The sequence below is a fragment of the Aplidium turbinatum genome, chromosome 16, assembly GCF_918807975.1.
Source record: "Aplidium turbinatum chromosome 16, kaAplTurb1.1, whole genome shotgun sequence".
Taxonomy (NCBI): domain Eukaryota; kingdom Metazoa; phylum Chordata; class Ascidiacea; order Aplousobranchia; family Polyclinidae; genus Aplidium; species Aplidium turbinatum.
In genome coordinates, this window is record NC_137487.1 from 19823703 (window position 1) to 19843119 (window position 19417).

Below are 19417 nucleotides of genomic sequence, written 5' to 3' on the forward strand. Positions count from 1 at the left end.
ACCCCAACAAGGTATTGAACCCACACCTATCTATTCAAAAACGGAAACTGTAGCCACAAAGTTGTCGAGCCGGATCACTTTCAATCAACTTGAATTATTTGTTTTTATTTTTAGCCGAATGTTGTGGGTTTAAAAACATCCTCTGAGTTCTACAACAAAAAATACTTGGCCTGCGTTGTTTGTGGTGATACTTTTTTAGTCGCTTCGACTTACAAAAATTGATCAAAAATTAATAAAAAAGATTAGTTTATGGTTAGGCAATCTTGAAGTTACGGTACAGTATACAGTATTTAAATTTCAAGTAAAAAGAATATTTCAATTTCAATCCGAGTTTATCATTTTTTGATGTTCTAGTTCTGTGACTTTCCATCAACGCCAATTTCATTGATTTAAATTAAAAATGTATTCATTAGTTTTTGATACTTACATTTTCATTTGACTAACAACCATTGGATTAAAAATGTCATTTTGGTCAAGTCAAGCGAGATATAATGACTGATTTGTTACATTTAAAAAGTATTAAACTTGGTTTGACGTTTTTTGTTTCACTTACACATGGCTGGTGAAAACGCATCAACAATTTTGATTATGAATATTAGAATCAGAACAACTTTGCAATGTTTCTAGTAAAAAGTGTCCATAATTGATCTCTTGGTACTGGTCTACTTTTCCAACAGAGCTAACAATAATTGTTCGCTCTTTTGAGAAATAGCACTTTTGAAAAAATGAAAGTTGGAGGGGCAGCTTCCCCGCCTGCCCCCCCTCTGCCGGCGCCACTGGATATATGTCAGACATAAATTTTTTTTGCGCTGAAATGATAAAAAAATTATGTGACGTATCCCCTTTTTCCTTCGCCTATCTCCTTCATTTCTCAAGATACACATACGGCCTTTTTGCACAACACGCGCAGCAGGCTCATGAACTTCCTGACGTGCTTCTCAAATTTGGTAAAAATTGACATACCTCCCTTTTGCACTAGGCCCTTCAATTGTGTTTATACTTGAAACCATGTTTTGTTCACAATTGTTGAATTTGATTTTCTTTGTTCTTCTACAATTTGCTTTTTCTTCGTCACAATATGGAGTTCCATTGCAACAAGTTCCTGTATGCGTTCCATTGGCTGGATCTAACATGCAAGGTAAGTTTGCATGCAAACAACGTGATAAGTGGCTACTACTTTACATCTAACAAAATCCAGGCTATTACTAGTTTGCCTGCTAACAACATGCTAGTCACTAGTTTGCATGCTAACGACATGCTAGCAACTAGTTTGCATGCTATAACAATATGCTTGCTGATAGTTTGTACGCTAACTTCTAACAGGATTCTTAGAACTACCTGTACCCATATCCTACCGCCTGCTAAGGGAAGGGTGTGTGAAACAAAATAGCTGCCATATTATGCTTTTAACTAGCCTACTTCAGCAAAAATAGTATTTCAAAGCGAGTCTCCAAAAGCTTGCCTGTTCAAAACGAAAGTAAATTTCGAAGTTACACAAAATTGATTTGAAGCCATTTGTAAGTATGTCATCTTGTTATGATCTAGGCCTACTTACAAAACTTCAACTAAAAATATTACAAGTTTAAAAAATACATTAGCCTACAAATTATTTGAAAAAAGAAAAGTTAGGAAAAATTAAAATACAGTTTAGGAATATAATAATAATGGCTTCATGTTCCAACTTCTAAAAATTGGTATTTCTTACCAGGGTGTGAGTTAAATGTATAGAACATGTCAAATGTGGGGGCGCTGTAATGGTTTGATGAATGGATAACAAAATCGTTTTGTAAAATATTTTTTGTGTTCTTCTACTTACTGCAGAGTAGGCTACCAAATGATGGTGAAAAAGATATCCAGATTTATTTCCAACGTTTCGTTTGGCAACGTCTGAAAACAATATTTTTTTAGTGTCCCTATGAATTTTAGTGTGCAACTAATTTTGTGGTCCAAAACTATTCAATGCTTGCAAAGAGCAGAATTTTTGGACGTTAAAATTTAAAAGCTTTCGTGCTCTTAATTCTTGATTTTAGATCACGTTTGCTGGTCCAACGTAAGTTAAACTACACTCACGATACGGAACTTGGTAGATCAAACCGGAACTTTAGGCTACGTTCTTTTATAGGGTTTCCACGCTCCGTGTCATGACTGTAAATTAACTGTGCTTTAATTTACGTTAAACAGACAAAACGTGATTTTAATTCAAGACTTAACGCGCAATAAAAGCTTTTAAGTTCCAAAGTCCAAACAAAATGTATTTAAATTATCATTTATTTCTCACTCGCCCAGTTGGACTTAACTTTGTACCACATCCGCATCGCAAATTAGATGGCCAGGTCTCGTCCACTGCATGCTAAACTATCGCATTCCAAAGCAACTGTTACACTAAAACTTATTTGGTTGGAAATTCATTTGGTTTGGTTGGAAATTCATTTGAAAAACGCCAAGAAACTCCATCCCTCTCCGATACCGAAGTCACCCGCATGCCATCAAGACCATTTTCATATTTTCTTCACTACATTTTTCATCATTCATGATCATCACTTTAATATCATGTTCAAACAATAATTAACTTAGTGTATATTCCTGAACACATCAGTTATCGATTCCTATTTTAAAACTGGACCACTGTCGTTGCTGCGAACACTTCACTTCATTTTATTTAAAAACGAAGCACTGTAGGCTACATAGTTTTTGTATAATAAGCTCACCGTACGTTTATTCTTAAATGCTCGTGTTTTTGATTTTTCTTTTTTTTTGAATTGGTTGTGAGGTTCAGTCGTCCTCGCATGGCTTCATCAACTGGCACACCTCCAGTTGCTTTAGGTATGTAGATGCAACTGATTCTTTCAACTAATTCATCTATTTTAAACTGTTAGGTTTGGTGGTCGTGCTTAAATTTACTTTTATCGACGTATCTTTTAAATTTACATCGCATGCACGTTTTAAACTTCTTTGGTTTTCTTGCGCATTGCCATTCACTTGTAATCTAAATCTTCAACAGCCTTTACGAAACTTTTTTTGCAATTTTTTTTCAAAACTTGTCTTTTAATCCTTCCCAAGTTCGATTTTAACAAATAATGTTGCGAGTTGTAAGAAAACTAATCCCTTTAAACTGTTTCCCGCAAGATGTTTTCAACTGGGTTGAATGTTGCCTTCTAATTGGTCAATAAACCTCATCTGCCGCAGCGATTGGCAGATTACAAACATATCGACATTGCAGCTAGAAGGGCACCCCAATCAGAGTTTCCGTAAGATATTACTTCAAAAAGCCATCTTAGCCCTTAATGTTTTGATATTGGATTTATATGTGAGAGACCTACAGTATCTAGTTTGACACCGAGGTATGTGGGATTAGTAGGCTATAGTGTGCTAGTTTGGTTCCATTCCAGAAATGTTTAGTTGGTGTGAGGCATCCTGAGATCTGAGGTGGAATGCGCAAACTTGGGTTTCATTTGGGTTGGTAGCAGGTGGTTCTTCGTGTAATAGTCTATGTTGTCAGCTCGTCCAGAGCGTCGCTGAGTACTCTCTCCGTGGAAGTGAAGTGTTTGTGTTGCGTTGTTGTACACAAATCGTCGGCGTATAGGAAGCTTCTTATATGGTACCAGGATGAATTGATTGGTCGTTTGTATAAATGTTGTACAAGAGGGAGCTAAAACATTCTCTTGTAGCGTACCATTTTTCTGCTGTGTCCATCTACTATCTTTGCCTCAAAGCAAACATAAAAGGAACTATTTAATTGGACTAGTTCGTCTTCACACGACGAAAAAGAAAATAATTGGACAAAATAGGTCGACCACAAATGAATGCAACTAAAGACAACCAAGGCTCTATTTACAACGACATCTGCCCAATCTCTATAGGAACCGACATGGCTGCGTTTTAACAGCCTTATAAGAGTGTAATTACTCTTCTCAATGTCATGGAAAAGAACTATAGCCTGCGAGTAAACCACTGAGGAACAGACCGCAAACCATATTATCAACTATTGTAGGCCAACCTTAGTTCATTAAATGGGGAAAAAGTTATGCGTGACCAAACACTGCCCCTCTAAAGCTGTGTTTCGGTTTTGTCCTGTGAACATCGCTAAACTTAGGTTAATAAAAGAATTACTGGTCTACTAGACCCTAGAGTCTAGACTCCAGACCAGTGATTCCCAACCTTTTTAACCTTGCGGCACCCTATCAAGAGATAAATAATTTGCGGCACCCTGGCAAAACTGGATCAATTTTATGAGGTTTCTGTATTTCAAATAACTATATGACATGACACAGAATGAGTTGTACAGTGTATAGCACGCGTAAATAAATGTATTTATTCAAAAGTCATTGTGAAATTTGAGTTTGACTTCTTGCACAAAGTCCCTTAATATCTGGGGGCACATTTAATAAAGCCACCCTCATTTCTTCCTCGACTATAAGCAGTCGTTCTCGTTTTTTTAGTTTTTACGTTCGTTAATACGGAAAATCCCCTCTCACATAGGTATGACGTGGAAAACTGCAGCAAAAGCACAATAGCTTTCTTTCCAACGCAAGGATATTCATTTTGAATTTTTATCCAGAACTTGTCGAGAGGCATCTGCTTGTGAATAAGCTTAAAATGTCCATTGTTACGAATGTCAATTAATTCTTCTTCTTTTAGATTCAAAACAATATGAGAATCCAGTAAAAATGGATTTCTTACCCATGCGTTAATCCTCCCCCCCCCAGTGCTGGCGTGTGAATAGATTGGTTTACAGTGGTTCGCAAACAATCGTGCAACTTTATAATCGTGCTGGGTCACACAATCCTTCTTCTTCTCTCGTGTTGTCGCTATATGTCAGGGCATCCGTTGGCTTAGCCACGGTTGTCGTCATCGACGGAAACTAGGCTTTCCATACCATGAGGTGGTCTGTATAGCCGGCAATCCTTGATAATGTGGGCTGCCGTCTGCATTTCACCACACTCACAAACAGCACTCTCTGCCAAGCCCCAGCGCAACATATCTGCACCATAGCGTCCAACACCAGTGAGCAAACGGTTACGCCTTGATGAGGCAAGTCTAGAGAGGCCATGGTCCAGCTGGTTCTCGGGCGGGGATCTCAATACTTGGCGAAGTGGGGATGTGCTGCTTGACCATTGTTCACACCATGCCGCGTGGCACCACTGTTTGCTAGGGCTTCCATCAGATCCTGCCAGAAGGTCTTGTGCAGCGCGTACAAAAGGCTTTCTTGATTTTAACCGCTGCTTTAGAGGATAACTTAGCGTGGTTGCGTGTAGCAGATGGCCGGGGTTTAGAGATTTACGGATCAGGGAAAGAACAGCACGTTGGCGCCGATGCCACACTGGCGCCACACAATGCGCTGGCGCCACACAATCCGATAATCCATCACTACAATTTGACTTTGTGCACCGTGAAACGCAAAATAAAATCATGAAACCTGGCAATAATGATGCATTTCAAACGATTTTATGGAAAGAACAGCAAGAGTCAAAATCTCTTTCATGCTGTTTTTCCTGGGTGAGAATACAAAGGCTTCCCGCCAGCGACTTCCCCACTAAGCGACTCTCCAGAAAGGAGCCGGGAATAACTGCGTGACGCGAAACTTAATACGCACTGAAATTTGGTTAGAAATAAATAAATTCTGCACTTAACGGGTTAAAGTTAAAATAAAGAATGGGCCACAGTATTGCAATATCTCAATACCTCGCGGCACCCTTGAGCATTGCAATTGGCACCCCAGGGTGCCGCGGCACCCCGGTTGGGAACCACTACTCTAGACCCTGGCTTAGCCCTAGACTATCCGTGCAACGACAAAGAATAAGCGTAGTGAGTGATCGGATCACCCTTTTATGAATGCAAAAGTAAAGCAATACGGTACAGCTTATAACCACCGCAGCCACTTACAATGCTAGTGATGTGTCATTTTGTGACTTCAAGTTAATATTTATAGTAAATTATTATCGACAATGCCTTTGAGTTGTGTGTGCGGTTAATTGTTTAAAAAAGTATTAAATTCAAATTTACTTTAACTATGCATCAAATAAAAACCATAAGTCGGACTATATTTTCTTCCTTTTTATTTATATTTCAGGTTGTCCAACTGTGACGCATCATTTTCCTCGTCGTAATCAGATCTCTGATTACGTTCAGTATCGCAATTTTGTTCCTTCGATGAAAGAAGCGACAATCTGTGCCTGGATCGAAGCAGATTACAACGATATCCCCATTCTTGGTTATGCTTCACCAGAAACTGCGGCTAACGACTTAACTATATTTTTACACAAAAATCCAAAAAGAATTCGCTTGTTTGTTCGAAATAAATATTACGATTTTATTGTTCCTTCTACACTTTTAATGTCCAAAGTAAGCCTGTATTTGAATCATTTTGTTAAATAATTTAAAGTTATTTTTAGATCGAAAAATCTTCTTAGAACTTTAATCATGGCGTGTTTGTAGAGGCTTTCAACGCCAGAAATTGGCCCTGTAAAGAAGATTAACAAAACGGAGTTTGCCGTTTGATGAAATGTGGTCATCATAAAAATATTTTCTTTAAGTTGTTACAGTGGTTTTCAACTCTTTTTTTTTGGCCCACTACAACTGAAAAAAAGTTGGTGATTTCCCATTAGTGTGTTATCATTACAAGAATAATTATTTTTAATACTGAATCTGTTTTTTTTTTACGTTCAAGATATGCTGGTTCAACTCTCGGGGTATCGTTTGAGCAACGCATTTTAAGGACTGCTCTCCATTTAGCGGCATTTAATGGATGAAATAATTCCCCGGCAACAACATTTCAACAATCGGAAACTTCCTTCTGTCAATCTCGGTAACCGGCCCTGCATCAACAGCCTCTACAAATAGTTAATGCGAAACTGTACCTGGAATAACTTATCAAGGCTTTGTCAGTCCGAGGGTAAAGATTGAAAACCAACCAACAAATTAATTTTATTCAGTTTTCAAACGTTCGATTTGTTTTGCTTTGTAACCTTTTTCTTTTATCATTTCGTATTTCAGCAACGTAAGGGGGTTCTGTCAAAACCTTGGCAAAGGCTTGGTGTAGCCTATAACCAATTTCTTTCTTTTTTGTCGTGTTAAATGCCGTAAAGTTGCTGAGCTTCGTAGCCAATGCTTATGAGTGCAGGTTGCCTATAAAGCTGCTTAACAAAACTACTATTCCAACTGATTTTTAATCATTGTCTTTGTAAGTTTTTGGAAATAACTCGTTATCTTTTTGTTTCCGTGTTGTAATAATTTTATGATCATTTACTTTTTAGTACCATTTGTGTTTGACATTTTCCTCCAAACGCAATCAAAGAAGCATCTACATCAATGGTAATGAAGTGGAATCTGTTTCTCATTCAACGTCATCATCTGCCAGAGGAGGAAAACTAGTTCTTGGACAAGATCACGATGACAAATATGGAGGACGTTTTGATCCAAATCAAAGCTTTTGGTACAGAAGTTTTTAACTTGTTGGTAATGTTGTGTCAATAGGTTGTGACACGATTGTGTAGGCCTAGGTATAAGGGCGTTCGCTAATCTTCATTTGCTGAAGACCTGGGTTCTGTGCCTACTGTACATAAATTAGTCGCAATATAGCCAGTGGATGATCCCTAACTGTATTTTGGTGAAAATAAAGGCGACTTTAAGGGAAAGACTAAATTAAAGGGAATACTATAGCCTACTAAATCCACGGATCAATGCGCCCCTTTCCTTTGCGTACGACACTGCCTAGGGTCTTGAAGTAATCAAATCTACTGTTAATCGTAACTTAGATATAGCTTCACTGATCATTAATCAGTGATAAAGTTTCTTCAATGTCATAGAGTTATTTCTTCTATTTTATTTGTACAAATATAAATCAGGATCTTAAAAAAGGTCTTAAAAATCTTAAAATTAGAACCAAGGTTTGTTTATTTGGTCACAATATGATCAGTGGTTTGTGTGCAGCAAAAAACTAACAATTCGTTAGTTAAGACGATTAAAGGTTAAAACGAAATCATACAAATGCAATTATTTAATGAATTGGCTGACTACTCAGCGCTTGATAATTTTTAAACCGCGCCATTTATCTTTTTATCGTCTCTGGACGAATGAAGAGCTAGCAACTTGGAACGTTGCACGAAAACTTCCTTGGAAGAAAACATAATTTTAATATCTATGGTTGATTGAGATAAAACTGAGCTACTGGCTAATTGACATATTCCCAAAGGAAACATGGAACTCTGTTGTAAATGTTTTCGTCATTGTTTTGCTGGATTCTTTGTTTTTGTATTTTTGGTTGAATAGACCTACGTGAATTCAAGAAAGGCCCAACTCCCAGAAAGGTGCTTTTGATTTCAATGCGTTTTAATTTGTTTGGTCATTTGCTTTTGTAGTGGAATTTCGATAATGATTAGCCTATATGCTTAGATATACAATAGCCTACCGGTAAGAAGTAATATGCATGAAAACGTCATTCTGTGAAAACTCTGTACAAAAACTATAGAAAAGTAGAAACCCGATTGCTGGAGTTGGGCCTTTCTTCCAATCAATGGAAACATTGAGGTGGGTATTTTGCATGTTTAGGCTTGAAAAAATTGGCTATTTTTCCAGGTAGGCTTATCATTTAGATTTTAAAAGACATTGGAAGGAATTGGAAAAGCACAAAATTTGAAAAAAATGGAGACCTTTTTGACCATGTATTCAATCTATGCAAAGTTAAAAGGAATATAGCCTAATAACTTTTTGCAAGCAACTGTGTCTGAATTTTAATGTTTTTAATCTACAGGGGAAACATGACAAACTTCATGATCTGGCCACGTGTCCTCACTAGACACGAAGTCAGCAAAATCGCGCATAACTGCGATTGTCCGAGTGACTTCGCTATAGCGATGACGTTGGATAGAGTGGAGCATTTTGGTGAAGCGTACTACAGTATCCCGGATGTATGTCCAACAGTGTGATGGAAGATGGAGGAAGATTGATAAAAACTAAAACTTGTTCATTTTAACCAGAAATGTTTTGATTTGTGTTTTGTGGTTTTAATCATTCATGATGAAATTGTAAAGTTGTACATTTTGATAAGTAATTTGACATTGTGATGTAGACAAACGTTGCTTGGTAACTGTGGTTTCATTTAATGACAGCCACTGGATTGTTTCTTGCATTTGATGTGACAATCGGGAAATATGTTCAACCTTAAATTTATCAACCAATATTGTGGCATGCTGTATCCAGGGCCGTTGAGAGGATAATTTGGGCTCGGTACCAATAAGATCCTCGGTTTCTAAATCAAGATACTTCTAAGGAAAATGCACTCCATCGAAACAATATACTGTGGTTTCCAAGTTCCCTGCCTTTTTTAAAGGTTATGGGCCACTCAAATCACCTTGTACTTGAGGAGGCTACAAAAGTACCCCCTCGGATCCACCCTTGTCAACGCCACTTCATTTGTTCCACCTCATCCTGTTCCTCCTCATCCTACCTCATTTATTTGAGTGACCTGGAGATGCGGCCTGATTTGTCACATTTTGCAGATTTTGATTACAGCTACTGCTTGTGATTGACTGACATTTTTTGAGATGTTTTTACTTTTTGCGGTTCCTAATGACATAAAACTTTTTTGTTGTCTTGGGGAAGCAGTAGCAAATGAGAAAAAGTAAGTTGAAAAACGCAAAATCAGACTGTTATTGAAAATTAACAGTCTGACTAAAATCTTCGAAATCAAATTTTCTTTGTTTTTCAACATGTGAGGATGTTAAAACCTATTGTGTCATCTGGGGAAAAGACTAAAGAAAGCGTAAAAATCTAATTTTTAGAAAAAATTATTTAAACGTTTGACGAAAGTTAGAAAAACCTGAAAATTTCTGCAAAATGTGACAAATCAGGCCGTATCTTTAGGTGGCCAATGGCCATGCTTCAATACATTCATCATATATGGTTTAAATTACAATACAATGGTTTAAATTTAATTGTGACACTTCCTAAACTTCACATAGCCTACAATTGACAAGAATGTCATGACACAAACACTTATTACAATGTTCTAAAACAAAATGCTGTAACTCTGTAGTTCTTACCACTGCAACACGTATCTAGACGCTTTCGCAACGCAAAGAAGTAAACAATTTTGAATTCAGAACGTATAGGTATGGTGAGGATGTATAAAAAGAAGAGGTGCACCTATGAACATCTGTCGGATGTGGCCTGTGATGCAAAAGTTGGTTGTTTCATGTAGGTTTGTTTAAAAGTTTTTCTTTTCTGTACACTTTCACCGATAAATGTTTTGAAAGCATTAATCTAGAATTGTTGTGTGAAGGTGTATGTTTCCTGTGGGAGTTTTGTTGCAGTGCTCATGCGAGTCACGCGTTTAAAGTGGACTACTTGTGATGTCACAGTCATATCCAGTCATGGGCGTCCGCAGGTTTTCGGTTAGGGGGGGTCAAGGTGGGTTCACTCTACCCTTTCGGCCGGATGCAAAATTTTTTTGAAAATTTGACCATTACACCATCCAGACAATTTATCATTTTTATCAGATGAAATTGTTACTGAAGCAAACGATTCCGTTGGCTTCTCAATCTTAGCGGATGAGACCGCTGACATTTCAGGAAAAGAGCAACTGGCTATTGGAGTGAGGTTTTTCGACGAAAAAAATCTCGTTATTCGAGAAGAGTTTCTTGGTTTTGCGTCACTGAACGAAATGGACGCAGAAACGCTTGCAGGGACAATAATAAATCAGTCTAATAAGTACGGTCTAAATTTAAATAAACTACGTGGTCAAGGATACGATGGATGCTCCACTATGGCAGGCAAAGAAAATGGAGTACAGGCATGTATTAGAAGCGAGTATCCGTTGGCAGTATTTGTCCACTGTTCAGCCCATCGCCTTAACCTCGTGATCAACGATCTGAATGCAGTTTCAGATGTACGGAACACTATTGGAACATTGAAGGCTATAATAAATTTTTTTAGAGAGAGCCCGAAACGAAGATGCCTAATACCAAACACGCCATTGTTATGTGAAACGAAGTGGAGCGCGAAATATAAAAGTATAAGACTCTTCGCGGAAAATTTTACCGAAATTCACAGGCAGTTGGAGAATTTAGCGCAGCACGAATCGAATGCAAAGGGACGGCAGACCGCACACCAGCTGCGGACCGCTTCTGGAACCTCTACTTTTGTAGTAACGCTAATATCATCGCTAAGTATTCATCAATTTTGGAGCCTGTCACCCAAGCCCTTCAGGCAGTCCAACTGAACATGTTAGGTGTCAAGAAGCACATTGACAAACTCGTATCAATGTTTTGTGATCATCGGCAAAATGCAAAAACACTTTTTACAGAAAACACTTACAGGCTACAGCGGCATTGAAGTCAGCCGAAGAAATCGATGTCACCATATCTGTCCCACGGCAATGTGTCCGTCAAGTATTCAGAGCAAATACTGGTGGCACCAGTGAGGAATACTATCGCCGCTCCATTTACGTTCCTTACATGGACTCTTTTCCAGTCTCTGAAAAGCGGCTTCTCAGAGACGAACATGCCGGCATTCATGTTATACCGACTGCATCCAGCGCAGATGGAGAAAATTGACCGTTCAGACTACAAAGCCCTGGTCAAAACCTTTACACCAATTCTACAACTTTGACAATTTTCAGCAGGACGTCATGTCGTGGTGTGACATAACCATAAAAGGAAAATTTCCTCAGTCCGAAGACCAGAAAGAATTGGAATTTGTGGACTTGGTGAAAAATATGGAACTTTTTCCAGCTGTACGTCAAGCGATGATAACATTACTGACCCTCCCCGCCACTACTTGTACGGTAGAAAGATCATTCAGCACAATGAGGCGGGTCAAAACATGGCTCCGATCAACCATGTCTGACGACAGGCTATCTGGGCTGTGTATGATGAGTGTCCACAGAAGCCGAACAAACTCGGACAAAAATTCGTTCATCCAAAAAGTCATCGAAAAATTCGGCAAAGACCCACGTCGATTTCACTTTTTATTCAGGAACTGATTAACTAAATTGATGGCTGATTGTTCTTTTCTGTATGATTCAATGTTACGAACAGCTTTATTGAATTCATGCCTATTTTTGCATGTTTTTAACAACTTTCCAGGGGGGGTCAGCTGACCCCATTTGCCCCTATGTGCGGACGCCCATGTATCCAGTGAATACTGATGTTCACATGATAGATATTCTTTAGGGTAAAAGCAGTTTTGTTGATGAATAATTTTATTTCAGTTGTAAATAGCACTCACAAAAGTTGTCGTTTTATGTTCATCTCAAAGCTACAGCAGCCTAGCAGACCAGGCAGAACAGGTAGCCTATGCAATACTTTTGCTTTTCAAAATTAAGTCTTTCGCGCTCAACATCCCTTTGAAATATTTCTCGACAATGCGAGAAACGAAACTTTGTTTTTGTAACAAAATATTTATAAATTATTATTGTTCTCTTTCAAAATGATTTAGCTTGATGGGAAATTTCAAAGTAGTTGGCAACAAAATTTTTATGTTTAAAAATTTGTTTAGATTCTTAAGAAGCGTATTAGTAATCGAACCCTGCAAAAAAGACCGACAGAATCGTTTACGTTTGTGATCTCACTGCGAGAAACTCTGTGCACAAAAGAGTTATATTTTTAGGTTTTACAAAAATTAAGCTTTTAATTTGAATTTTCGTATTATTTCAAAAAACTTTATTCACGACACAGAATGATTTCAATAGTTTATTTCTTGACAATTGTATAGCTTAGTAATTGTGTAGCCTTTCAACATAAACTAGAACTTTGAAAATCTATCTGCATAAACGCACTTGCTGTTGTTTCTCTGGGCAAGAAACTTTACGATAATTGCCTCTGCCCAGTGATCGATTTCGAGTAATGGGTAGTACCAAATTTAAGTTATAAGTAAAATACACAACCGGAAACAGACATTGTCGTCGGCTGCAGCGTGGGTCAGGTGTACGTCGGAAGGCGTACACCGATGCATAGCGCTCAAGTCCGCTTTCCCGCAATGCAGGATAAAGATAAACAAACAAAACAAACTATCTGAAGTGTCCTCACTATTTTCAAGACACATTTCACTTTATAGCCTACCTCCATTACCACTGAACTTTATCAATTTAATTATCAATTAACTAGGCTATTTGAGTGAGTAGTGTTTACTTTGGAATATTAAAATGCATGCCCAACATCACCGATTAGGTGAATGAACTGTGGTTGAGCGAGCAAAGCAAGCAAGAAAATTTTGCAATAAACATAAAAAAAATTACATATTAAAACGTTGCACGAATTATATATGCCTGGGCCTCTAGACGAAGGGGGCCCCAGCCAGGGATTTAGGAAGCAGTAAATACGGCCTTGCATGATTTAACCTGTTGATTATTGAGTTTCTGCAGCAGCTTTTTTTAAGCAGTCAAAAACCATTAAACAGACTAATATGAATAGGCCCCTAAACAGCCGTGGCCCCACCCGATCGGGGAGCACAGGAGGCGGTTAACACGGCCTTGGCTACAACACAAAGCTTAGCACAAGGGTTCTTAACGTGAAGCAAATTTATCCTTTGAGGCTAAGTTTTATTAATGAAGTGGTTAGCAAAGAAGTTACTGACTGCATAAACGCTCAGGATCTTAGTTGAAAAAATCTGTTGTGGGTAAATTTATTTCAATGCAGTCAGCAAGAAGTAATGGAATTGAAAAAGTTGAGAATCTCTGACATAGTAAATTAGCCATAAAACTGCGCTTTTTTTGTCCTGTCAGAGCGCCTTTGTGCTATCATGGTAGCCGTGGTGCTATATAGTGATAAAGTGTTTCTGATGAATATTTCTTACACTATAGGATAAGCTAGTCGTAGTGCATCATTTTAATGCTATTCAACAATCTCATTATAAGAAGTTTCTCAACCACTGTTTTAGAAAACAAGCGTTTGGTCTGTCTTTTTGCACTGTATAAATTTCCATTTTCCGTTAACTCATTTGGATTTCACGAGCTAAATGTATGAAGTTACCCAACTAAGCTATGCTACTATATGCCGACTGTTTTAATCCATTATGCTACCTCTTTTTATCTTGATGAGGTTTTTAAATAAAGTCGTTAGTTTTTTGCTATCCGTGTTGTTATAGTTTATTGGCCGTATTCCTTTCAGTTCCATTTATGCCTAGCATTTTCCTCCAAACTCAATCAAAGAAACATCTACATCAATGGTGATGAAGTGGGATCTGCTTCTCATTCAACGTCTTCATCTGCCAGAGGAGGAAAATTAGTTCTTGGACAAGATCACGATGATAGAAATGTAGGAGGTTTTGATCCAAATCAAAGCTTTCGGTACATAAGTTTTTAATTAATTTGTATTTAAATGTTTTGTCAGTTGACTGTGACGTGATGATGAAGTGATATGCATGCTCGTTGATCACCCTCGCTGAAGACCTAAGTTTGATTCCTACATAGATTAGCCGTAACATGCCCAATAGACAATGGGTAACTGCGTTTAGATAAAAGCAAAGTCAACATAAGAGGTTGGCAATGGGCACGCGATCATGCCTTTGACCCTTCAGCGTAGAGTGCCCTAAGTAGAGGAATGCATACGTAGAGGAATAGGTCGAGGTATAGGTAGAGGAATGAATCATCAGTGTGTAGGAATTTTTGAGAGTAAAGACTGACACTCTGTGACGTTATAATGATTTCATTGTGATTTGAACCTTTGTGGTTTGTTGCCTGTCAACCAACATTTCATATCAAACTACTGCTTCTGAATTTTGATTTTTTTTCACTGGGGAAACATGACAAACTTCATGATCTGGCCACGTGTCTTCACTGGACAAGAAGTCAGCAACATCGCGCGTAACTGCGACTGCCCGAGCGATTTCGCTATAGCAATGACGTTGGACAGAGTGGAGCATTTTGGTGAAGCGTACTACAGTATCCCGGATGTATGTCCAACAGTGTGATGGAAGATGGAGGAAGATTTATAAACACTAAAGCTTGTTCATTTTAACCAGAAATGTTTTGATTTGTGTTTTGTGGTTTTAATCATTCATGATGAAATTGTAAAGTTGTACATTTTGATAAGTGATTTGACATTCCGATGTAGACAAACGTTGCTTGGTAACTGTAGTTTCATTTAATAACAGCCACTGGATTGTTTCTTGCAATTGAGGTGACGATCGGGAAGTTTGTTCAACCTTAAATTTATCAACCAATATTGTGACATGCCCGCTGTGCCCGGGGCCGTTGAGAGGATAATTTGGGCCCGGTACCAATGAGATCCACGGTTTCTAATTCAGGACACTTCGAAAGAAAATTCACTCCATCTGGTTAATTGGCTTTGAATCTTTATCCTCGGACCGACAAAGCCTTGATAGATTATTCCTGGTAGTGTCGCATACTTGTAGAAGCTCTTGACGCAGGGCCGGTTACCGAGATTGGCAGAGTAATGTTTCCGATTGTTGAAGTCTAATTGCCGGGGAATTATTCCATCCACTAGGTGCCGCTGAATGGAGAGCAGTCCTGCAATGCGTTGCTCAAGCGCACATCCCGAGAGTCGAACCAGCGCCGCGTGATCTTGAGCCGGGCGCTTAACCACTGATCTAACGGGGCGATCTAAAGAATTCGAGGTGTTTCTTCAAGTTCCCTTGCCTCTTGGAAATGTTACAGACCCTTAAAATCATCCAGGGCCGGGTCGAAGACAGGGATATCTACAACTACGGGATTGGAAACTCTTTGAAACTGAAACCACGTTTATACACCAGTAGGGTCATTTTTCTTGGCAGCAGCTGTGATAAAGGATTACATAAAAGGACCTCAAAAAGTAGCAAGTAGTAGGCGGACAAGAAGTGTAACAATAACTTCACCTGCCGTGAACTGTAGGGTCTACGCTTGCCTTGTTTGTTTATTTTGTTAGTAATCCATAATGTCAGACAGGTTTGCCTAACGTTACTGCAATACATTCATTATTTCAGAAAGCTTTAAATGAAAACTATATTTGAATGGTATAAGTTTAATTGCGACACTTTGTAAACTTTATAAACAACAAGCCGGCATGACACCAGCATTATTGCAATGTTTTTAGACAAAGTAATTATTGTTTTTACGACCAAAATACGTATCTGGACGCTTTCTCAATGTATGGTTAACAGAAAAAAGAAAGTAAAAACTTTAAATTCAGAACGTAGGTGTCTTGAGGATGTAAGAAAAAGAAGAGGTGCACCTACGAACATCTGTCGGATGTGGCCATGATACAAGAGTTGTTTGTTTGATGTAGGTTGCCTTGAAAGTTTATGCCTTCTAAATAACTTAACCGAAAAATATTTGGAAAGCACTAATGTAGAGTTGTTGTGTAGAAGGATGTACCGTGGGAGTTTTCTTGCCGTGTTTACTAAGTCAATTGGTGAAAGTGCTTGTGATGTTATAGTGATCTCAAGTGAACACAAATGCTCATATAATAAGAATTACCAAGAGCGAAAGCAGTTTTGTCGATAAATAATTTTTTTGCAGTTGTAAGTAGCAGCCACACAAGTTGCTGTTTTATGTGCATGTCAAAGTTAAAACAGCCTTGCAGACCAAACAGAACAGCTATGCAATACTTTACTATTTAAAAATTATGTCATTCGAGCCCAGCATCATTTTAAAATGTGTCTTGATAATGGACTACGCGCATGCGCAAAAGCGTGACATTAATGTAAACAGCTTGTATGAAGCTGGTTGTAGTTGAGCCATGTTGTAGGTGAGCCGCGTAGTCATACGCACAAGTCGAAATGATCACTTTCCCGTGTTTTATGACAATCCAAGACCAGAAAAACTTGTTGTGGTTGACTTGCAATATTATTAACATGTTTTAGTACAATACAAAATAATATTTGAACTTTAAATGCCATGAACAAAAGTGGCGTCAATGCAATACCGTACGACGCATTTTTATGCGAAAAGTAATTTTCAGGGTATTCAATATTTTTTCCAGAAGTCTTAGACTTTCCTGTTGTATCCTAAAATCAGGTTTAAAGTTGAAATTAAAATAAACCTCTCCCACTATTGAATGGAAATGTCAAAGTCGTTGGCCATAAATTAGATTTGGAAACTTTTTTGTTTCTAGGAAAATGTATCGTTAATCGAGTCCTGCAAGGAAGTCGGTAAAATCGTTTAGTTTTTCGATCAAACTGCAAAAAATTGTGGAAGCAAAGTGGTTATACTTTTTTAGCAGAATGTAATAGAAACGTAATTACCGCTTGGTTTTACAAAAAGCGCCAATGTTTTTACTGATTACTGTAGTCGCTTTGGGCCTAAAGTAAGTACAAACGGTTGGTTCTTGATTGGTTATTTGTCGACTTTCACTAAAGTTCAAGTACAGACAGAGATGGGCAAGATCACCAGTATTGGTGATCTTGAAGATCAAGATCACCAAGAATAGGTGATCTCGAAGATCAAGATCAAGATCACCAAACTATGTGATCTTGAAGATCAAGATCGTGATCTTGAAGTTCAAGATCACTTTTTGTGTACTTGAAAAAAAATGAAGTTTTTGATCAATGATATTGCAAAAAATAATTACTTTAAGCAACCTGGGTAAAGGTATATAGTTGGTATGGCTAACTTTCACTTTTAACTACTCGATCGCTGGCCTCAGAATTGTAATAAGTTAGTGACTGTTGCTATTAGGCCTATCAATTGTGGACGTAGTTTGCGTAGAATCGCAACGTTACACCCAAGGCCGAGGTTAATTACAGGAGTTCTGAAAAAGTCGCAAAATTTGCAATTAGTTTTATACTTTTTATTTATAATAAATAAATAAAAATAAACGTTGAACTGCATCATTTTTCACCAAATTTTTGTCTGGTTTATGTGGGATTTTTTATTCGTGTTACTAAGTAGTTTTAACGTTCACTGTATTATGTCAATGTTTATTGCACCATTTACCCATCTGGCAACATTGATACTGTTGTCTGCTATCAAAAAAGTTCAGAGGTTTACGGTCAGACAAACCGCTTTATACTCAGACCTTAAACAAGTCTTGGTCTGGTTGATTTGCTGCGATAAACCACTTTACATGACCAATGTCGGCTAGAGTCCAGATTTTTTAACACCGCCATTGTAGACTTTTGAAACATCTAAAATTGAGTCAAAGAAAGCAAACATTTCTTTAAAATTCACACATGGAAATTGTGAACAAAGTTAAATCATTTTTTATTATACGTCAACATAAAGTACACGGGGGTTGACTTCTTTATTATGACCAACACAGAAAATTTTTTCAATTTTGAAATGGCAACGCTGACCAGATTAGATGGAGACTTTAAATCGTATTTTTTTGGACACATATCATATTAACAGTGGCTTAATGTTAGTAGTTGCCACTAACTACTTTGTACAGTACGAGTTCTAAAAAATGCCTCTATCTAGGAAGTAAAATTAAATTTTAAAGTGACTTGATCTTATTGTTCTTCAAGATCAAGATCACACAAAAAAAGTGATCTTTGATCAAGATCAAGATCACCAAAAAAAAAGTGATTTTAAAGATCAAGATCACGTCCATCTCTGAATACAGAGAATGCTTCGAGTTGTTCATTTTTAAGTTCTTGTGTGTTTGCTTTATGATGTCATAATGATGTCCAAAAAAAGATGTTCATTGATGTAAAATTCATTAATTTTAACCAGAAATTATTCTAAAACAAAAACTTGAATCTCAAAGTCCAAATAACCTGATAGGTCACATAAAATCGATGTATCTGGTAACTTATTTGTTTTGTTCAATGATTCTGATTTTTGCTTTTTAGCCAATCGTAAAGGGTGGGGAAACCCAAATAAACTTTTTGCGAGTTTTTTGTTTCAGCGTGATGTCATTGTGTACAACATGCGTTTTAGCAAAAAAAAAATCCAAATTTTATTGCCCTCGTCTCGCTAAGGCCGCTTTTGTTTGATACCCGTTTGCGAGGTCTCGCGCGCATCAAGCTGTGATGCTGTTCGCTGTGACGTCACAAGGTACATATAGTTGTGGCCAAAAGTTTAAGACCAGACTTGATTTATGACGATTTTTGCATTACTTTAAAATACTGCATCATATATTGTTTCAGTTGCATCATCTTTATGCATCATCTTATATCTGATGCAGTATTTTGAAATAATGCAAAAATCGTCATAAATCAAGTCTGGTCTTAAACTTTTGGCCACAACTATATGTACCTTGTGACGTCACAGCGAACAGCATCACAGCTTGATGCGCGCGACACCTCGCAAACGGGTATCAAACAAAAGCGGCCTTAGCGAGACGAGGGCAACAAATTTTGGATTATTTTTTTGCTAAAACGCATGTTGTACACAATGACATCACGCTGCAACAAAAAAACTCGCAAAAAGTTAATTTGGGTTTCCCCGCCCTTTAATGGAAAGATCAATATTGGTAAGTTTTAAAAAATATCAAGTAATATATTAAGAAGACGTTAAGAGACAATTTTTAGAAAAACTCTT

The 19417-nt window shown here is 37.7% G+C and overlaps 1 protein-coding gene across 1 annotated transcript; it reads left to right on the forward strand.

Moving 5' to 3' along the window:
* Window positions 1-988: 988 nt before the first annotated feature.
* On the forward strand, window positions 989-10278 carry LOC145785852 (neuronal pentraxin-2-like). Its single transcript, XM_082597562.1, has 4 exons — window positions 989-1138; window positions 6071-6342; window positions 7254-7432; window positions 8750-10278. Exons 1-4 carry the CDS (start codon window positions 1009-1011, stop codon window positions 8922-8924), a joined length of 756 nt encoding a protein of 251 aa, XP_082453688.1. The 5' UTR covers window positions 989-1008; the 3' UTR covers window positions 8925-10278.
* The last annotated feature ends 9139 nt before the right edge of the window (window positions 10279-19417 follow it).